This window comes from Panulirus ornatus, chromosome 46 (genome assembly GCF_036320965.1).
Source record: "Panulirus ornatus isolate Po-2019 chromosome 46, ASM3632096v1, whole genome shotgun sequence".
Classification (NCBI taxonomy): domain Eukaryota; kingdom Metazoa; phylum Arthropoda; class Malacostraca; order Decapoda; family Palinuridae; genus Panulirus; species Panulirus ornatus.
In genome coordinates this window covers 38,803,081-38,823,953 of record NC_092269.1, presented here as the reverse complement: position 1 = coordinate 38,823,953, position 20,873 = coordinate 38,803,081, and the positions used below count along the sequence as shown (strand labels likewise).

At 46.1% G+C, this 20,873-nt stretch overlaps 2 protein-coding genes across 2 annotated transcripts in view; one reads left to right on the top strand and one right to left on the bottom strand.

The window, feature by feature from the left end:
- The window catches only part of LOC139763255 (uncharacterized), a 256,023-nt gene that overhangs the window by 134,190 nt on the left and 100,960 nt on the right, over positions 1-20,873 (top strand). The gene's annotated exons all lie outside the window — the stretch shown is intronic.
- LOC139763350 (membrane metallo-endopeptidase-like 1) overlaps positions 1-20,873 on the bottom strand; it is a 193,314-nt gene that overhangs the window by 101,063 nt on the left and 71,378 nt on the right. The window contains exon 2 of the mRNA XM_071689373.1: positions 1,820-3,352. Within this exon, the coding sequence (XP_071545474.1) occupies positions 1,820-2,211 (392 nt within the window). The 5' untranslated portion in view covers positions 2,212-3,352. The remainder of the gene's footprint in view (positions 1-1,819; positions 3,353-20,873) is intronic.

Here is a 20,873-nt window from a genome sequence, read left to right as displayed (position 1 = left end):
AAACTGTTGGAAGCAACAGTCATCGACTTCATGCGCTTGGCATGACCAGGGGACCTCGCATGAACTTTGCAGAGCTTCTTATAACATCTTGTCCAAAGGTAACTTTTAAGAAATAAATTTAAGTTATATTTCATATATTCTATACACCATTTTTTATTCTTCTGTGTTCCTAAGAGCTGCGACCTGCCCTTTCCTGAAAAACAGGTTTCCCGTTTTCTTCCAAAATTAATCGATAAGTTTTATTCTCTTTTTGACTCTTACGTCTTTTTTTCCCTCCCTCCATTTTTACGTTTCATTTAAGCCTGGCTTCGCTGAATGGCTTTTGTCCGTGATGACGGGAGCCTTTGATATACAAAAAGAAAACGTCTTGTCCTGGAGCGCGTGATAGACGTGTATTTTAAAAGAAAATATTATCTGGAAGAATATTCTTGTCATTGCTGTGTAAATACTCGTGGGAGATATTTGGGAGAGCAGCCGTCTCTCTCACATGGCAGATGAGTTTCCTGTCAAAGAGAAATGATGGACGGTGGAGCGTTTTTCTCTTTTTTTTTCTCTTTTCTTTTTTTTTTTTATATATTCTGCACAACTTCCTAATTCGCGAGGCTGGCTGATGTGAGCAGCCAGCAGTGTGTGCGTGTGTGTTGGTGGAGCAACTCTTACCCCTCTCTCTCTCTCTCTCTCTCTCTCTCTCTCTCTCTCTCTCTCTCTCTCTCTCTCTCCTCGAGGAACAGTAAATATGATACACATAATTATGAAAGTAATCGAGGACCCCTTCCAAAATTATTTCTCCCGTTGATTTTTAATTATTTTTCTCTTTTTTTTTTTTTTGCCCGTCGAGTTGTCACAAGAAAATATACCTCAAAATACTTCCCCTCCCCCCAGCCCCCCCCCCCAAAAAAAAAAGAAGAAAATTAGATTTTTTGTTGTGAGAGATGTGATAAATATTACTGTCTGGTTGGAGTGGTTAAAAAGAAATATACTATCAGGTTGGAGGACGAGATATGAAGTTAGGCCAATAAACACCATCACGAATATGTCAACAAAGGAGACACGTGCGGGAAAGTAGTGGGAATACGTGGTGTCCCGGAGCGCACGGGATGCGCCGTCTTGCGTCGTCTTTTGTTTACGTGCGTCTGTCGTCGGGGACTGTGATGGTGTCTCCATAGAGTCCAGGTTTTTGCGAACCTGCGTTTGCCGTGTATACACGGAAGGCACGGTAAAGGCATTTGAAAACACCACGTATTCCATTCATAGGCAGGAAAAGAGGGTTTAAGGAGGGATCGAGTAATGAGAATTAAAATGGCACAGATTTTCGTCAGGGGAAGGTTTACGAAAGTACTTGCGATGGCGGATTCGGGAGCGCTTCCTCCCCTACAGCCTTTCGCGCCAAGAATTCGCCAGCGGACGCGGCGCGAGGCACGAGTCGGGAGGTATAAGGAGAGACGATTGGTCGGGGTTTTGAAAGGTTGGACGCGCAGGACGACGTACGTCGGTCTGACAACCTCATTTACCCGGGGAAGGAAAATGCAGACGAGATTTTCCCCCCGAGATGGATGAAAAAGTAGGTGAGGGTTGGCGACTTTCCAGATGCAACGCGATACTTCCCCCGTTTTCTTCCCTGGGACTCGGACGCAAGATGCGGCGTGAGGTCTTAGGTTGCCGTAGAATTCCCATTCTCTTTCTCCTGGATGGTTAACGTGAGTCTTCTCCTTTTCTGCAAAACGCGTTTTCTTTATGGCCAGTGAACATGGTAGAGGGGGGGAAGAGGAGGAAATGAGAAACTGTAGAAGTGGTTCGCATCCAAGGGACGAGTACTTACCTCTGGGTTCTGACGACCTTGACCTCGCTGTGGGTAGTGCCATTGCAGCACGCCAGGTTCTTCCCGGCCGCCGAGGCGCAGGTGGTGGTGTCCGTGAGGAACGCCTCCGGCAGGAAGGCCGTCGGGGAGGGGGACGACGCCGAGGTGGGGATGGTCAGGACGCCGCTGCTCACGTCCCTGGGCGAGGGGACTTCATCGGCGCACGGGCTGAGGAGCTCCGCCCGGGAGTTCTCCTTCAGGTTCCTGGGTAGACTGGTCTTGAAGACCCCGAACTTCTTCTGTTTCTTTTTGCTGACGTTCCCTCCCGTTGTGGAGGTTTTGTTCTCCGTTTTCCCGCCACTGCCGTTGGTAGACATCGTGGACGGCCTGCCGTTAGCGGAGTTTCTCGTCATAGTTGTTTTAGTGAGGGGGTTGCGTCGTGCCGCGGACCTGCATGTGTCGTGGGGGACTTGAGTGACAAGGGGTGTTGCCTTTATGCGTAGTTAGGGTGTTTCGAGAAGGTGATTGTGTAGTTAAGGGTGTTTAGAGAAGGTTGGATGTGTACTTAAAATATTCAGAAAATCTGGGTATTCAGTAAAGGTGTAGAGAAGAGGTGTGTGTGTGTGTGTATATGTCTGTATATATGTCTAGATAAGGTAGGCGTGTGTTTTGATGTGTTTCGAGAATATGGGGTGTTGAGTTTTGGTAGAAAATGTGGGGCTGTAGTTAGGGATTTTAGAGGTGGCTGTTTGTAGTTCGGGGGTGTTTAGTGAAGACAAGTTATGGCGTCCAGAGGAGGTGGGTATGGGGTTAGGATGCTTAGGGAAGGTGGAGGAGTCTTTAGGGTTTGTAGAGAAAGGGATGTACTTAGAAGAGGTCAGTAGTTAAGGATACTTACAGAAGGTGGGGTGTAGTTAGGGTGTGTGGAGAAAGGGATGTAGTTAGAGGAAGTGTGTCGGTAATTAGGGTATTTAGGAAGGTGGTTGTGTATCTAGGAAGGAGTATGTGTTGCGGAAGTGTGGCCCTGATATAAGTATTCAGTGTTTACATTGAATGTTTAATGACTCCCAAGAGATCGACACCCGGGTTGGTTCGAACCTCCACCATTCTAACCCCCCAAGTGGCTTCACCAGTTTCTTTATAATGTTCCTCTCCTGCTGGACAGTTTCACTTATAACACTTAAAACACTCCCTGGCAGGGAGTCACGGTTGGCATGGTTGTACTTAATCAGCCTTCAGGTACTTTGAGCGTGTCTCCATATCACTTTAAGAACGACTCATCACTGGGATGAAGCAGATTCACTCCCACAGCGTTATCTGTAAGGTTCATTCATCGTTGATGGCAATGTTTTTAGTCTGTGTGTGCATAAATCATCGTCTCTTTTAATCTTCTTTCCCGCCCATTCACAGCCTCAGTTCAGTGTTCACTCATTCATCATATTTTTTTTTTTTGGGGGGGTCACCAGTTGTCGACACTTTGTGCATGATACCTGAGAGATTTGTGCTGTGGTTAATTCTTAGTTCACAGTCGTGGTTCCCAGCAGGACCGCATATCTGTAAAGATAAATAGCACTATATTAGTATTGGCTAAGATTGAATATATATATATATATATATATATATATATATATATATATATATATATATATATATATATATATATATCACAACGGCATAAAAATCTACATGTGGATCTAACGATTCAGGGATACCGTCTTGAAATGAGCAGGAGGGAACTGGGTATGTGAGTAGTTTCGTATATTTGCTGGCCAATCACCGCTTAGGAGCAAGGTTTGCGTCAGAGAATTTATCTCCCCTCCTCAACCAATCAGAGGTAATCCTGAAGTATGACGTCACAGGCAGAGACGAATCAATGAGCGTTTCTTGCAGTAAACAGTGAAGGCCACGGGACCGCGGATCTTGGAGGGAGGAGGAGGAGGAGCAAAGGGGGGGACATTCTGGGTGCGGACTTTCAAAGTCTGTGTTAAAGCTGTCTGCACGTGATTGCCTCTCCCTGGGAGAGCGCGGGAGAGGCTGAATGATAGGGAGGGGTCCGGAGAGAGAGAGAGAGAGAGAGAGAGAGAGAGAGAGAGAGAGAGAGAGAGAGAGAGAGAGAGAGGTTACCAGTGTCTTTTTTTGGTCAGTGCCTTGAGTTAGGCACTTGAAGTCTTTGCATTTACTTTTGGGGAGGAGGGGAATTAAGTGTTTTGCTTATATTGTTTGTAAAGTAGCGTTCCAGACCCATTTTTCTTACTTATTTCATGTCTCTCATTCATTTCGTGACTTATACTTTTTAAAGTAGTGTTGAGGGAAGGCTGGTCACCTCGCCTTGGACCTTGGGTCTCTGTGTGGTCTTGCATGTCTTAGGGTCTTTTGTAAGTGATCACCGTCGCGTAGACCACTGGAGGTCTGCTCTCTCTCTCTCTCTCTCTCTCTCTCTCTCTCTCTCTCTCTCTCGTCCTGAGGGGATGCGGCTCAGTAAACTTTACACCTGAGCCTTTGCAAGGACCATCACACAGCAGCCGCAGGAATGGTGGTGCCTCTGGTGTTTAATGGGGGGTCCTCCACCCCACCTCTCCACCCCTCCCTCCCTCCCTCCGTGATGTACAGAAATACACGACCCAGGAATGTATGATACAGAAATACACGACCCAGGAATGCATGATACAGAAATACACGACCCAGGAATGTATGATACAGAAATACACGACCCAGGAATGTATGATACAGAAATACACGACCCAGGAATGCATGATACAGAAATACACGACACAGGAATGTATTATACAGAAATGCACGACCCAGGAATGTATGATACAGAAATACACGACCCAGGAATGTATGATACAGAAATACACGACCCAGGAATGTATTATACAGAAATGCAGGACCCAGGAATGTATGATACAGAAATACACGACCCAGGAATGTATGATACAGAAATACACGACACAGAAATGTATGATACAGAAATGCACGACCCAGGAACGTATGATACAGAAATACACGACCCAGGAACGTATGATACAGAAATACGCGACCCAGGAATGTATGATACAGAAATACACGACCCAGCCACATACGATGCAGAAATACACTCTGGCCAGAGACGTATGATACAGATGTACACAGAGCCCACCATTTTCATGAGACGTTCTCATTGTGGGACGGAAGCCTCCCTCCCCATCCCTCCCCTCCCCTCCCCTCTCCCCAACCCGGGTTGAGGTATCGTTCGAGGTTTTTTGATCCCACAGTTTCCCTTAACCTCAAAGCCCCCCCCTCCCAACTCATGTGTTCTTTTATTGTTCGCTTTATCTGCGGATTGATCGACTTGCCTCGTAAAGGAAAAAAAGTTTCCTTTTTTTTTTTCTTCCTCTTCTTCTTCTTTTAGAAATATCGAGATGTGTTGAGTTTCCTTCGTCGGTGGTACGAAAAATGTATGGATTTTTTTTTTTTTTTTTGGGGGGGGATGATTCCCTGCTGAGTGGAAATTAAGCCCCTCATCGAATGAATAATATTTACTGGATGATTATATATGCGTGATCAAGTATATGCTGCAAATGAAATAAGAAAATGAGAAACGACGATGTGATTACTACACGAAAGTGCACTTGGGAACTTATCGTATTTCATTTTCCTGTGGTTATATATATATATATATATATATATATATATATATATATATATATATATATATATATATATATATATATATATATATATATTGGTATTATTAGACTCCGCCAGCATAAATTTCGATGGCAAGTGAAAAAGTCCATTTGCGAGACAGAGAGGGAGATTCCTTTTGAAAGGAGCTTCCCCAAAATTATATAGCTTACACACACACACACTCTCTCTCTCTCTCTCTCTCTCTCTCTCTCTCTCTCTCTCTCTCTCTCTCTCTCTCTCTCTCTCTCTCTCTCTCTCTCTCTCTAATCTTCTGTTCTCGAAGGAATGAATGAGGACTCTCTCTCTCTGTGTCAAGATGGTTTTGTAAAATGGCTTTGGAATTTTCCCAATCGCCTCTTTAGTACATTCAGCGAGCGGTCGCGGTCTAGTATACGATTGTATTCTTTCGTCGTCTCGCTTTGGTATTTACTTCATGCCTTCATTTCATTCTTATATTCGTTCTTTCCTGGATAGATTTCTTAAATGCCTCTATTCCCTCGCATCAGCCCCATTTTATCACATGATTCCGGTATGAAAAATATTGTAAAAGATCGCAGACGGAAAGGCTGTAGATGTAGGTGTCTAGATAAAGATGAAATAGAACTGAATGAATGAATACGAGGCAGAGAATAGTGAGAACGAAGGAAGGGAATGAAGGAATAGGAGAAATGAATGAAACGTTAAGAAAGCGAGGCACGTGGCGGTATTTTGGACAAACAGTTGAGGAGCAGAGAGACGAGGTAAACTGTACCGTTGTTTTGTCTCGCCCCGTGTTGGAACGTCTCGACCTGGAGTCTCGCGGCAGATGACGACGACTCCTGGCGGGGTCTCTCCCACGCCCTGCCCGCAGAAGATGGTCCCCGCTGGGGGGTTCTCTTCATGGCCCCGCTGACGGAGATGGGTCTCTTGTGGATGCTGATGGCCACATTCTCGTCTTATGATGTGTGTATATTTCGCACAGGGTTTTGAAAGCCATCATGAGCCAGTAACGATTGAAGATGTTAAGAATATATATATATATATATATATATATATATATATATATATATATATATATATATATATATATATATATATATATACGGTCTTGAAGATTTATCTGGTGCAGAGGCTGAGCCTCCCCGTGTTGTCTTAAGATAATTTTCGGTCGTGTTTCTCATGTGAATATACCAGGACTACATATATTCACGCACGGCTGAACTGCACCCTGAGGGGCCAAACCGGCCGTTAGGTGAGGGGAAGGTGAGGAAGGGGTGGGATGGGGGGAGGGTGGGGCTGGTTAAGGGGTGCTCGCACCCTTTGTCTTGCCCCTTAGTTCATCCCTTAATTATGGACGTGACTATCAATATAGTGACACTGTGTATCTCCATCAATTAAGCGGACTCATATGTTGATTCATGCTAATTTTTTTTTTTTTTTGTTATTCTCGTATACCATCACTCCGGCCTTCTGTGTGGCTCATCGTCGATGCGTTTATGGAGATGATAAACCCATTTATTTATCTTCATGTCCGCGACTGACTCCATTCTGCGCCATGCGTGTCCTCTTCCTCTGGTATTTGCCCTCCCATCACAGACAGGCCCTGGGAGGGAAGGACCCACTGCCCTGCTTTCTCGTCTGCTCCTCTTACGTATCTTGGACCCATACACACCCTGACACAGTTTACCTCACACATGGCATACTGTCATCGGATACCTGTGTTCTTTATTGGTATGGTAAACCCACATCATACACCTTTCACTTTATATCTTTAGTTTGCTCGTAGGTTTCCATCGTCAGCTTTCTCCTTCGCCTGAGACCCCTCATGTTGCTCCTGCGTGGTAGGTACACTTTCTCCCTACACCTTTCTTGATGAATTTCCTGGTTAGCACTCATGTGTAGCCATTGGGACACAGAGGGCTGGAGGGCCTTGAAAGTCACAGCACTGTAAGCATCTTGAAGAGAAAATGGCGTAGTTTTAACATGTCGTATTTTTAAACGCAGTTAAGTTGTCATTATCTGGCGATGTTAGATATATGACATTGGATAAAGCAAGCTTGGAAATAGTAGAAATCTTGATTAAGGTCCTTATGATTAGAGACATGATACGAGAATGAGTATCCTTACTCTAGATTCTGATTTCGTTCCACTAACCCTTCTAATTAAATGGTCATCACTGGAGGTCATACTTCACAAGCATCAGTCTTGGGCCATTGATCTGTGAGACAGATCGACGGCTTCGCACTCTCTCTCTCTCTCTCTCTCTCTCTCTCTCTCTCTCTCTCTCTCTCTCTCTCTCTCTCTCTCTCTCTCTCTCTCTCTCTCTCTCTCCCTCTCTCTCTCTCCCCTCCCCCCTCGGTGACCTACACGCAGATGTCAAGGAATTTAAGCCCTCATGGTTCGAGCGTCCATTGTTATATTTGCGATATACCAGACAACCGTCTCTCCTCGTGAGAGACTTTTTAGAGATAACGAGGCTTTCTGGAGATGTCTCTCTCTCTTCCCCCTCGTCTCTTCCGTCAGCGAGAGCATTTGCAATTTTGTTGTTCGGTTTGTGGGGATATTATATTCCCCTCCCCACCTCGACGTGGGATGAGATAAGATTTACCTCCATCGAATATTGTTATACATAATTGCAACCCACAAGCAAGTCATGTATTACATTATTATCGTACATTCTGTAACATAGATATGCGCTCATGATGACTATGTGCGCAAGGCCCAGGAAGGTAATGTTGAGTAAATTTATATAGAAGCGAATGTTTAACTTGCGTACAATGTTTGGCTGTCAGTGGTATTGGCTGATATACGCTCCGATGTTTCTCAGGTTCGATACGGTCTAGCCCCAGACCTGTTAATGGGTGTGATCACTTATCCCTTAGGATCGACGGCTCGAGGAGAATTCAGAGACTTTCCCTCATCCGGCAGCCAGACCTTGAAAAGCCACGCTTGCTCACGTGAGGTTAAGGGTTGTTAGTGTACGTTGAAAGGTGCTGACGGAGCATCAGCGAAAATGTCAGGTGGTGACACTTAAAGTTGGTCTTTGTTAAACCCCTCAGCAGGACGCTACGACCCTGCAGCGCGATGGTACGACCTCGAAACCCCTCGTTACGACCCTGGAGCACGGTTTCACGACCTTGAAAACGCCGTCGTTACGACCCTGGAGCGCGATGGTTACGATCCTTAGGCGTAATGGTTTATGGCCTCCAACCTGACCTCTTGAGGTTCAGGCCAGAGGCCAAGCCATCATACCCAGGGGTCGTACCGTGGTGCTCAGGGGTCGTTATGCTAATAACAAATTGATTTTTGACCGCCGTAAACAGAGTTGTAACATGAATGAGTATCAGGTGCAGTAATGCAGGAGAGAGAGAGAGAGAGAGAGAGAGAGAGAGAGAGAGAGAGAGAGAGAGAGAGAGAGAGAGAGAGAGAGAGAGAGAGGATTCCAGCACCGTCAGGCATCTCTGAGAATCAGAAAGGTGTCAGTAAACATCTTTGGCAGAAATGCAATGTAATTCCACAGGAAAAAAAAATGAGTCCGGAATAAACTGAAATAGCGTTGTGTTGTTCTTAAAAGAAAAAATATAACGGGTATGAAAAACTGATTTAGCGAAGTATAGCGTGTTGTTTAGCGAAGTATAGCGTGTTGTTTAGCGAAGTATAGCCTGTTGTTTAGCGAAGTATAGCCTGTTGTTTAGCGAAGTATAGCCTGTTGTTTAGCGAAGTATAGCCTGTTGTTTAGTGAAGTATAGCCTGTTGTTTAGCGAAGTATAGCCTGTTGTTTAGTGAAGTATAGCCTGTTGTTTAGTGAAGTATAGCCTGTTGTTTAGCGAGAAGGTGAAGCGCGTTATGGGGAGATCAGTTCTTTTTTAAGTGGGCCGAGGCTGCTTGAGGGAGGCATGGAACCCTTGTTGGACCCGCTTGCGTGTTTAAGTGCCTCAGACGACGGGCTTGAGAGAGAGAGAGAGAGAGAGAGAGAGAGAGAGAGAGAGAGAGAGAGAGAGAGAGAGAGAGAGAGAGAGAGAGGACAGGTCTCTTAACTGATGAGGAGCGAGGGATGAATTGGTTCTCTCTGTGTGATGAGCAGGGCTGTTTCTAACTGATGAGTTAGGGAGGAGGGGAAATTGGTTCTCTGGCTGATGGGGAAAAAAAAGAGGGGAAAATTGGGTTTCGAAATTCATCAGCGAAGGGAGGAAATTGGTTCTATGATTAGACGGGGAATGAGGAGGAAATTGGTTCTCTAACTGACGAGAAAGCTAAGGAAAAGTAGTTCTCTGGGTGATGAGCATGCGAGGGGAAATTGTTTTTCAAGTTCACGAGCCAGCGAGGAGAACTTGGTTCTCTAATTAATGGGGGAAAAAAAAAAGCGATGAAAAAGTAGATCTCTTATCAGCAAGCAAGGTGAAAAGTTGTTCTCGTAATTGAATGACAACCATTTTTATATGAAGGACCTAATGATAAGGCTTGAAGCCACTGCTCCCATCATGTTGATGTGCAGAATTGCTTTTAGGTGACGTGATGGGTGTGGGGGGAGGGGAGGGAGATCATGATCCAGGATATTGAAGATATTCTTTTTATTGTTACGAGATGAGTTGAAGGTGGATACGCACGTGCGAGGGAGGGAAGGTCTTGGCCGACCACTGAGGTGTTTGCTCTGGGGCGGGGAATTGTTCCTTTGTCGTGGTGAGAGGGATGTATCTCTGCAGTAGAACGAGACGAACACACACTTTATTTTGGGCTCAAAGGCAAGTATTGACACGGTAAGGGACAGGCCGTCAGCTTGATTATAAGATTAGCATTTATATCTACGGCTGGAGAGGGAGAGAGAGAGAGGGAGTCCTTTGCTCTGGTCTAGACGAAGCCGAGTATCTCCCATGTGACCTGGAAAGGGTCGATTGTGATTCAAAGTACCTCCTGTAGGAGAGACCTGAAGCCGTTGAGCACCACGTAACGACCCTTAGGGCTAAGGTCAAGGGCCGGGCGCTCGTCCCCAAGGGTCACACCGTCGTGCTTTAGGGTCGTACCGTTGGGCACAATGCCTCGCACCGTCGTCCTCACGGTTTCGCACTCTCGGGTCGCACCGTTGTGCTGAAGGGGTCGTACCGCCGTGGCTAAAGGGACCTCTCTGTCGCAAAACAGGAACTGATGGTATGTGGGTGTCGGCGGGAGAGGCCTCCGACCTCACTCCAACATTTCGCTCTTTAAATGCAACCACATCTGGCCTGGGGTCCGGGTGCGTTACTTGTGGCAAACTTGGAAGACTGAAACGGTGTTTAGATGTGTGGATACCTGCCTTTAGAAAAAAAAAAAAAGCCCTTTCCTAGCCATTTTTTCGCGAACCATTAAATCCCTGCGTATATGGAAGGGGACATCCAGTGGGTGAAATGGGGAAAAAAGAAAGAGAGAGAGAGGGTAAACTGAGAAGAAAAGGGAATTGTGAGAATTCCTTTTGACGTAAAAGCGTTGGGTGACGTCGCTGGGAACCAGAGCCTTGCTAGCGGAGACTGCTGAATTGTTCAGTAGAACAAGTGAACAAGATCAGACACCTGACTCATGCAACCGCAGCTCAGGGGAGGGTCGATTCAGAACTTGAGTGTTCATCCTATTTTTGGAGCAACTTAGCCCCCTGAACGCGAGGGTACGACCCTTGAACACGACAGTACGACCCCTGAACACGGTGGTACGACCCTTGAACACGACAGTACGACCCTTGAACGCGAGGGTACGACCCTTGAACACGACGGCATGACCTTTGAACACGGTGGTACGACCTTTGAGCACGGCAGTGCGACCCTTGAACACGACATTACGACCCTTGAACACGGTGGTACGACCCTTGAACACGACAGTATGACTCCTGGACACGATGGTGCGACTCTAGAACACGTTTGGACTATGGGACAACCCTTGAACACGGTGGCGCGACCCTTGAACACGGTGGCACGACCCTTAAACACGGTGGTATGATCTTCCAGCACGACCCTAACTTTGACCTGACCCCTTTTGAGTGTCAGGTTTGAGGGTCAGCTGATGCAGTAGTCAGGTCCCAACCAGGAGGATTGCTTTACCCTCCTGTTTCCATCTACCTGAATTATGAATTTAGGATACTATTTCTGACCTCCAGCAGGTGGCCTTAGGTCACCAGGTCACCTGTAGCAGATGACCTGGCCCTAGATCACCAGGCTACCTCCAGCAGATGGCCCTAGGTCACCATGTCACTTCTAGCAGATGACCTAACACTAGGTCATCAGGTCGCCTCCAGCAGATGGCCCTAGGTCACCATGTCACTTCTAGCAGATGACCTGACACTAGGTCATCAGGTCGCCTCCAGAAGATAACCTGGCCCTAGACGACCAGGTCCTACGTAATCTAGTTCCGCCATGTACTGCCAGGGAGATATTTGCTCCAACCTCCCCTCACTGGCCCCTCGAGGTGACAGAAACGTATTTTCCATTTCCCTGTTTTGGGGAAATAACTGGAATCATGTTTATCCTACGATAGGATCATCTCCATTCCCCTCCGTGCGTGCCCTCGTATCGCTCAGCCAATCGCTGCCTCCCTTCCACTAGGTCTCTGTGTTTCCTTTGCCACCAATCACCTATCATCTTTATAGCACGGAGGGTGCGGGAGCCTCCCATCGTTTGTCCTTCGCTTTGTGTGCATGTGTTTGCGTACATATCGGCTCTTGCTGATGCTGAAGACCTCAGGGATACCTTATTAGAACTGACACGCCCCTCTGGCTGGGTTGAGCCAGGGGAAGGAGGAGGAGGAGGAGAAAGGAAGGAAGGTAGGAAGGGAAGAGCTTAATTTGAGAGAGTAATCTCCATTATTAAGACATATGTAGCGAGGATTGTTCGCCCTTCCGGCCTCCTTGCACCCGAAATTATTAACCCGTTCCTCTCGAGAAACGCCCGAGACAGAGGAAATCTCAGACAAGTATTGTAAAAGTTCCTCTCATTTTACTCCTCTAATCTACTGCAGGGGACCGGCTCATTCCTCTCACTCTCATGCACGTAAAGTTGTTGCGATTTTTGAGGAATATTTAAGTGTCGTTTGCGAATGATGTAATTGGCCTCGTGTGAGTTAGACTGAAATGAGGGTGTTTTATTTCCGATTGTAAACGAGGGTTAGTCGCCTGTGGGAACAGTTACTTTGGTGAGACGCGGAGGGCAATTAGCTCTCTCTTTATATGACTGTAAGTGATTTTGAGGTGTTTAGATTTGAACTTAATTAATGAGGCCGACGGGAGAGTGTGGGAGAGACAGGGGTGGTCTTGAAGTCCGCTGGGTGGGCGGCGTGGGTGAGAGACTCATGCGAGGCCCTCAAGATGATTTAGATCATGTTTAAACAAAGTCGAACATTTTTCGACTCCAGTTTTACTTTGCCCTGTCCATGAAGATGCACCGAAACTATTTTCATACGATATTCATAATGTAGCTGACACAGAATTGTAAGGTCAAGGGCAGTCGCCCTAGTTTGCCTTCTCCAAAGGCTCCCTCTGGTCGAAGAGACAGTTTGTAAAGTAAAACATCTCTCAACGTCTTTAAAAGAACCTGTTAAAGCTTTTAAGAAACCCGTGTAAACACTCTCATAAATGAATGCTACGTAGGTTTCACTTCAGATACTTGTTTTCGAATGGATCTGTGTTTTCCTCATCGCTCTAAAATGTTTCCTCTCGTGAACAGCTGACATATTCGTAAATATTACCATATACAAGTGAGAGTGGTATTATCAGTTGCCTGCACATCCACCCTACGTGTTTTTTTTTCCCTTGTTTTCTTCACAAGGGTAAGCAGCCTCTCTTTACCCTTAATATTCCTTCTGTACACTGTCTAAGTATTCCCTTTCTGCGGTTTTAACCCTAATACACTTTCTTTCTCGTCTTTACACGGCCTTGAGGTGAACTTGCCCTTCCTCACACGCACGCACACACTCTCCATATCCCATTCCACAAAGCGTAATTCATTTAGCCTCCCCCGCCCTTCCTCTAATTCTCCAGCCCGTATCATCAGCCGGACCTCCCCATCCCATCCCTGTGCCTCGGGTCGGGGGGATGCCAACGAGAGCCAAATGAGTTAACTGTATTAAATTCACTTTTCCCTAAATGTTCAGGGAACTGGAGGGATTCCGGCAGGTCTTTACCCTGATCCAGGGGGCTGGGGTAACGTGTCGCGGCGACTCACTGAGGTTTATAGGACGGTGTTTACCGTACTCGCTCGTCTGGACTGCGGAGGGAGAGCGGTAAAGAATCACTTCGTAAATCGCCGTATGTTTGGCTCTGTGTGTGTGTGTGTGTGTATTAGTATTCCTGGAGCCTTCTTGACTGCGCCCCATGCAGGAGTAGGGTAATGAATGGGGGCCACCTTTGAGCGAAAGGCTTCTTGACTTGACTATACTTCTCTCCGTCCGTTCACGATGATCCAGCCTTGAGGAAGGTTGACTCCTCGTCGTCACCACAAACAGAGAAGTGGAGGGAATCGTGGGGTCTTCCGCAGCTCCCCCTTCCCCAGTACGAGGTCATCACCCTCGACCCAGAGATGGATCTACTGTGTCTGGAGCCCCGAGGATTTACTCCCCACACCCTACCACCACCACCACCAAAAAAAAAAAAGAAAAAGAAATGCTGCTTGCACCCCGGGGGTTCCATGGACATTCCCTGGGAATAGAGTGAAATGTTAAAGGAAACCTTCGAGAAGGCCTTGAACCAACCTGTCGATGAATATAAACAAAACTTCCTGTTCAATTAGGAAGTTCTGGTTGCTGGCCATCTAGCAAGGCCGGAGGTAAAGCTGGTGTCCTCGGGAAATGCTGCCTCTTTGCCCTTCGGACCGGCCAAGGCAGGCAGGATCCAAGCTTCATCTCCGGAGGCAGAGTTTGAGGTAATTGTACACATACACCTCATGCAGACGTGCGCGCCCGCCTCCGTGCATCCAGACACAGACAGAGGACGCTGGACGGGCCCATCGTTGGAGGAGACCTTGTCTTAACCTGTGCCACACCAGTTGCTTGCTATCCCTCATGAGGAAGGTCCTCATCACAGGCGTTGCTGGTCCTGCTTCCCATCCCGCCCTACCCTGGGGGATCTCTCCTCTTGCATGTGGAAGGACCCGATGCTTGGGATGTTCCCCACTTGCGCCGTTTTCGCTGGTGCAGCCACCTCACTCTGCCTCCACGTATTCTGCCTACCATATCTGGATTTTTTTTTTTTTTTTTTTTTTTTTTGTTGGAGCCAGAGACGTGGCCGACCTTTATATAAAGGCCGTCAAGCCGTAACTTTTTTAAAGAGTTATGTCGGGTGGCGCGTCTGGCCTAGAGGCTATAGTAACATCATTTCGGGAATGTCTGTCATTTCGTGTCAGTTTCTCAGTTTGACAAAAGACGAGCGCCGGGTCCGTAGTGGTAGAGGAGGTAGTGGCAGACCTGTCGATGGTATACCACTTTTTTTTTTCTCTCTCTCTCTCCCAGTTTGTCTTAAGATTTGGCTTGACCTCGGGAGGGACAGGTGCCCTCCAGTGTTTTGATGACCTTGGCTCCTAGCTCGTCGGACTGACAAAAGACTAGAGAGAGAGAGAGAGAGAGAGAGAGAGAGAGAGAGAGAGAGAGAGAGAGAGAGATGCCAGCAGCTTTCTATTTCAGTGCCCCAGTATAGTGTGTGTGTCCGTGTGCGTGAGTCAACCATCCATCTGCTAATGTCCTCTGTCGGTAGAATTGCGGGAGTTCATAACCGGTAAACTTCAGAAGGAACTTTTTGAATCATACTTTCCCCACTGAAAGTAATAATTTCAAGCGAATGCCCTTCCTCGCTGAGTACAGAGCGATGGAGAGGCAAGAAAATATTGCGGATAGTTTGGGAGAAAGAATTCGTTTTTCATGACTGCATTTTAAAAGCCTTTCCTCCGAGGGCTTGCATCTTTCACAATTATTTCAGCAACTGAATATATATATATATATATATATATATATATATATATATATATATATATATATATATATGTGTGTGTGTGTGTGTGTAAATATATGATGTATATATCTGTCGGGAATATCCGTCAGTGAGTGAGGGGAGTGGCCAGGGGAGGTGTTAATACGAGACCAATTCGAAGGCCGTCGTCCGCTGATCCTCGCTAGTTGATGATGACGCTGAGCCTTCCTGATTACCCGAGGCCTTGATGGATTACTAATTATAGAGGGATTGTAAATCTCCTGCAGCAGCAGCAGCAAGAACAACAACAACAACAACAACAACAACAGGTGGAAATAACTTCAAAAAGAAGTGTTTATTTGTGTGTAAGTAAATGACATTTTGCCTCGTGTATAGATCTGTGAAGAGGTAATTGGATATATATATATATATATATATATATATATATATATATATATATATATATATATATATATATATATATATATATAAGAGTGAGTGCTCAAATTACAGAGGTATAAGTTTGTTGAGTATTCCTGGTAAATTATATGGGAGGGTATTGATTGAGAGGGTGAATGCATGTACAGAGCATCAGATTGGGGAAGAGCAGTGTGGTTTCAGAAGTGGTAGAGGATGTGTGGATCAGGTGTTTGCTTTGAAGAATGTATGTGAGAAATACTTAGAAAAGCAAATGGATTTGTATGTAGCATTTATGGATCTGGAGAAGGCATATGATAGAGTTGATAGAGATGCTCTGTGGAAGGTATTAAGAATATATGGTGTGGGAGGCAAGTTGTTAGAAGCAGTGAAAAGTTTTTATCGAGGATGTAAGGCATGTGTACGTGTAGGAAGAGAGGAAAGTGATTGGTTCTCAGTGAATGTAGGTTTGCGGCAGGGGTGTGTGATGTCTCCATGGTTGTTTAATTTGTTTATGGATGGGGTTGTAAGGGAGGTAAATGCAAGAGTCCTGGAAAGAGGGGCAAGTATGAAGTCTGTTGGGGATGAGAGAGCTTGGGAAGTGAGTCAGTTGTTGTTCGCTGATGATACAGCGCTGGTGGCTGATTCATGTGAGAAACTGCAGAAGCTGGTGACTGAGTTTGGTAAAGTGTGTGGAAGAAGAAAGTTGAGAGTAAATGTGAATAAGAGCAAGGTTATTAGGTACAGTAGGGGTGAGGGTCAAGTCAATTGGGAGGTGAGTTTGAATGGAGAAAAACTGGAGGAAGTGAAGTGTTTTTAGATATCTGGGAGTGGATCTGTCAGCGGATGGAACCATGGAAGCGGAAGTGGATCATAGGGTGGGGGAGGGGGCGAAAATTTTGGGAGCCTTGAAAAATGTGTGGAAGTCGAGAACACTATCTCGGAAAGCAAAAATGGGTATGTTTGAGGGAATAGTGGTTCCAACAATGTTGTATGGTTGCGAGGCGTGGGCTATGGATAGAGATGTGCGCAGGAGGATGGATGTGCTGGAAATGAGATGTTTGAGGACAATGTGTGGTGTGAGGTGGTTTGATCGAGTAAGTAACGTAAGGGTAAGAGAGATGTGTGGAAATAAAAAGAGCGTGGTTGAGAGAGCAGAAGAGGGTGTTTTGAAATGGTTTGGGCACATGGAGAGAATGAGTGAGGAGAGATTGACCAAGAGGATATATGTGTCGGAGGTGGAGGGAACGAGGAGAAGAGGGAGACCAAATTGGAGGTGGAAAGATGGAGTGAAAAAGATTTTGTGTGATCGGGGCCTGAACATGCAGGAGGGTGAAAGGAGGGCAAGAAATAGAGTGAATTGGAGTCATGTGGTATACAGGGGTTGACATGCTGTCAGTGGATTGAAGCAAGGCATGTGAAGCGTCTGGGGTAAACCATGGAAAGCTGTGTAGGTATGTATATTTGCGTGTGTGGACGTGTGTATGTACATGTGTATGGGGGGGGGGGGGGGGTTGGGCCATTTCTTTCGTCTGTTTCCTTGCGCTACCTCGCAAACGCGGGAGACAGCGACAAAAAAAAAAAAAAAAAAAAAAAAAAAAAATATATATATATATATATATATATATATATATATATATATATATATATATATATATATATATATATATATACACACACACACACACACACACACACACACACACACACACACACACACACGCGCCGTTTCCCATTTAAGCGAGGTAGCGCCAGGAACAGGTGAAAAGGTCTTGTTTGTTCACACCCATTGTCCATCACTGAACCCAAGATGATCTTGAACCACAGTGATGAAACCCCGGGACACTGAACCCCTGTCAGGAAGCCCCAAGAGATTGTATCACCGGACCATCAGAGCTGAACCCTTGTTGCAAACCCCCAGTGGAAACCCTGAGTCTTAGGGTTAAACCCTTCCCTAGAAGGCCTCTAGTATCAACGTCCCATAGAAAACTCAAGTTAAAGCTGCCGCCCTTGACCTTCTAGAGCCGCACACGCGCTTAAAGCTTCAATTAGATAATGATGATCATTAGATCCCGAGTTTGTAGAGTCGAACCCTCCTTGGAATCCTCTAGTAAAGGTTTACAATCCCTCTAGAGGTAAAGAGAAAAAAAACAGAATGTGAATGTATCTGTCCCAGGATTAGGGTTGAATTCCAAGTTATTAAACTTTATATCAATTCCAAGCCTCCCAGGATCTAAATTGTTCTTTTCAAACTCTTTTATCGGAACTCCTTATAAAAGTGATTAGATGGTCCGGGAAGGTAGTTATATTAAGTGATTTTAAAGGCAAGATTCGATAGCCCGATATCTGTTTTTTTTCTTTTTTTTTTTTTTGCCAGTAAGGATTTTCATCGAATTTCTCAGTCATCAGAGAATTGAGCCCCACAAAGCCCCGAGAAGTTTATATTAGAAATCGGAAGGCAGACAGGTTCTCTGATCTCTCTCTCTCTCTCTCTCTCTCTCTCTCTCTCTCTCTCTCTCTCTCTCTCTCTCTCTCTCTCTCTCTCTCTCTCCTGATTTAACTGCAGGCAGAGGTTAAAAATATATACAGATATATACAAATATATACAGATAATACAGGAGTATACATGGCGATGACAGCGATCTATATATATATATATATATATATATATATATATATATATATATATATATATATATATATATATATTGAAGGAACAGAGAAGGGGGCCAGGTGAGGATATTCCCTCAAAGGCCCAGTTCTCTGTTCTTAACGCTACCTCGCTAACACGGGAAATGGCGAATAGTTTGAAAGAAAAGAAAAGAAATATATATATTGATGATGTTCAACAATGGTTAGGTTAGGTTACGTTAGGGTTGTTCGTTTAGAAGTGGGACGTAATACCATCACCACTCATTAGGATGTAAATATTTTTCCTCGTTTTCTTCGTGTAAAAAAAAGCATCTTAATGAATATATTTTCCTAATGGAACCGTATTTTTGACACACTTTTATTTGGCGTATCTTTAATGATGAAGTTATCTTTAATGATGAAGTTAGACGGAGAAAATGGTATAGTTTCCACAAATATCTAGGTTGATGAGCATTCGAATATTATTTCTGTATTTAGTGTTTCGAATACAACGTTTTGAGGGGCCCGGTTTGACATGTTACTCCATACGAACAAGGAGGAATGTAGATAGTTTTGTTATGCACCATAACCTGAAGAAGCTGTCGAATATATATATATATATATATATATATATATATATATATATATATATATATATATATATATACATATATATATACATAGCATATATGAGAGAAGTATAGTGGAAACGTATATTGTATGAAAATACAGAGGACTCAGATGGCTTGAAGTTTAGGAGAAAAATCTCCGGGGAGACTGGTCACGTCTGACTCTGGTGGGGAGCGGAAGGCGGGAGCCACGCGTCTATAAAACTCCCAACTCCATCGCCCCATCGGAACCCAGCTAGAAGTTGATCTTAAGCCGGTCTGTCGCAGCCAGGGTGATAGTGAGGGGAAACGTCAGGGGAGAGAGAGAGAGAGAGAGAGAGAGAGAGAGAGAGAGAGAGAGAGAGAGAGAGAAGCTGGGAGGAGAGAAACATGTGATGGGGGAAGCCCGTGTTGTGGCCTCCATTAACATGTTTATGAGGTATTAACCTTAATGATTCCGGGTCAGGTGCATCGACGGTATGACCCTTGTGCTCGACGGTACGACCCCTGGGTTCGACGGTACGACCCTTGTGCTCGACGGTACGACCCTTAGTTCGACGGTATGACCCTTGTGCTCGACGGTACAACCCTTGGGTTCGACGGTTCGACCCAAGGGTTCGACGGTACGACCCTTGGGCTCGACGGTACGACATTTGGGTTCGACGATACGACCCTTGGGCTCGACGGTACGACCCTTGTGCTCGACGTTACGACCCTTGGGTTCGACGGTACGACCCTTGTGCTCGACGGTACGATCCTTAGTTCGACGGTACGACCCTTGTGCTTGACGGGACGACCCTTGGGTTCGACAGTACTGCGCTTGACTTGACCAGACCTGTACTAAGGGTCAGCTCAAAGACCGTTGGGTATCGGTTTAGCGTTCCTGACCCTGACGCGTAGGTTCGAATCCTGGTTGCGGAAGTCTTGTCCACAGTCAACCCAGCTGTTCATCCAACCTTTAGTGACTGGTCGATAAAAGGAGATACCTGGCACCTTAGCTGCCCTTGCCGTCTCAGCTAACATAGAGGTAAAGGGTCACTGTCTCTTCAGCAACTGACATAGGATTACCCTTTCTCAAATCCAGAGTATTTACCTTTGTAACTTCTCCCCTTCCCTGGCGTCGATTTCCCGCCTTACTGGGTCCTTGAAGACTACAGCACTCTACCCCCCCCCCCAGCAGGAGTGTGGCCCGCTCTCCCTCTGGATTAACAGGGGCAGGTGGGAACGCCCCCGTGTCCTACCCTGTCATCTCCATAATCTCCATCTCCCCAGACTGCCTCCGCTTGACGCCCTTGCCCCTCCGCCTGCAGCAGGAGGGCCAGGTCGGTTGACGCCCTTGCCCCTCCGCCTGCAGCAAGAGGGCCAGGTCGGTTGACGCCCTTGCCCCTCCGCCTGCAGCAGGATTGCCAGGTCGGTTGACGCCCTTGCCCCTCCGCCTGCAGGAGGAGAGCCAGGTCGGTTGGCCGTTGTTCTTGCCGGACTCGGAACCTGTTTTGCCACGAAGTTTTGTCGTGTGGGTAAACTGTGAAATTCGTCGTATCTACAAAAAAAAAAAGAAAAAACTTTTTTCCCCCCCTGTAATTATCCTCCCCTGGAGCACGACGGTGTATGTTTTCCCTGAGCACGACCGTGCGACCCATGCGTGCGGGGGCACTAACCCCCCGCCCCCCAGAGCACGACGGTACGACCCTCAACGCACACGACTGTGACCCTTGAGCCTTGACGACGGTACGGTCCTTTGAGGTCGACGGTACGAGACACTGGATGTGATACGGCCCGGCCTTCAGTTTGACCTCGGAGGGGTCAGGTCAAAAGGGGCGCGGCTCTCCTACCCAGAGGTCGCACCGACGTGCTG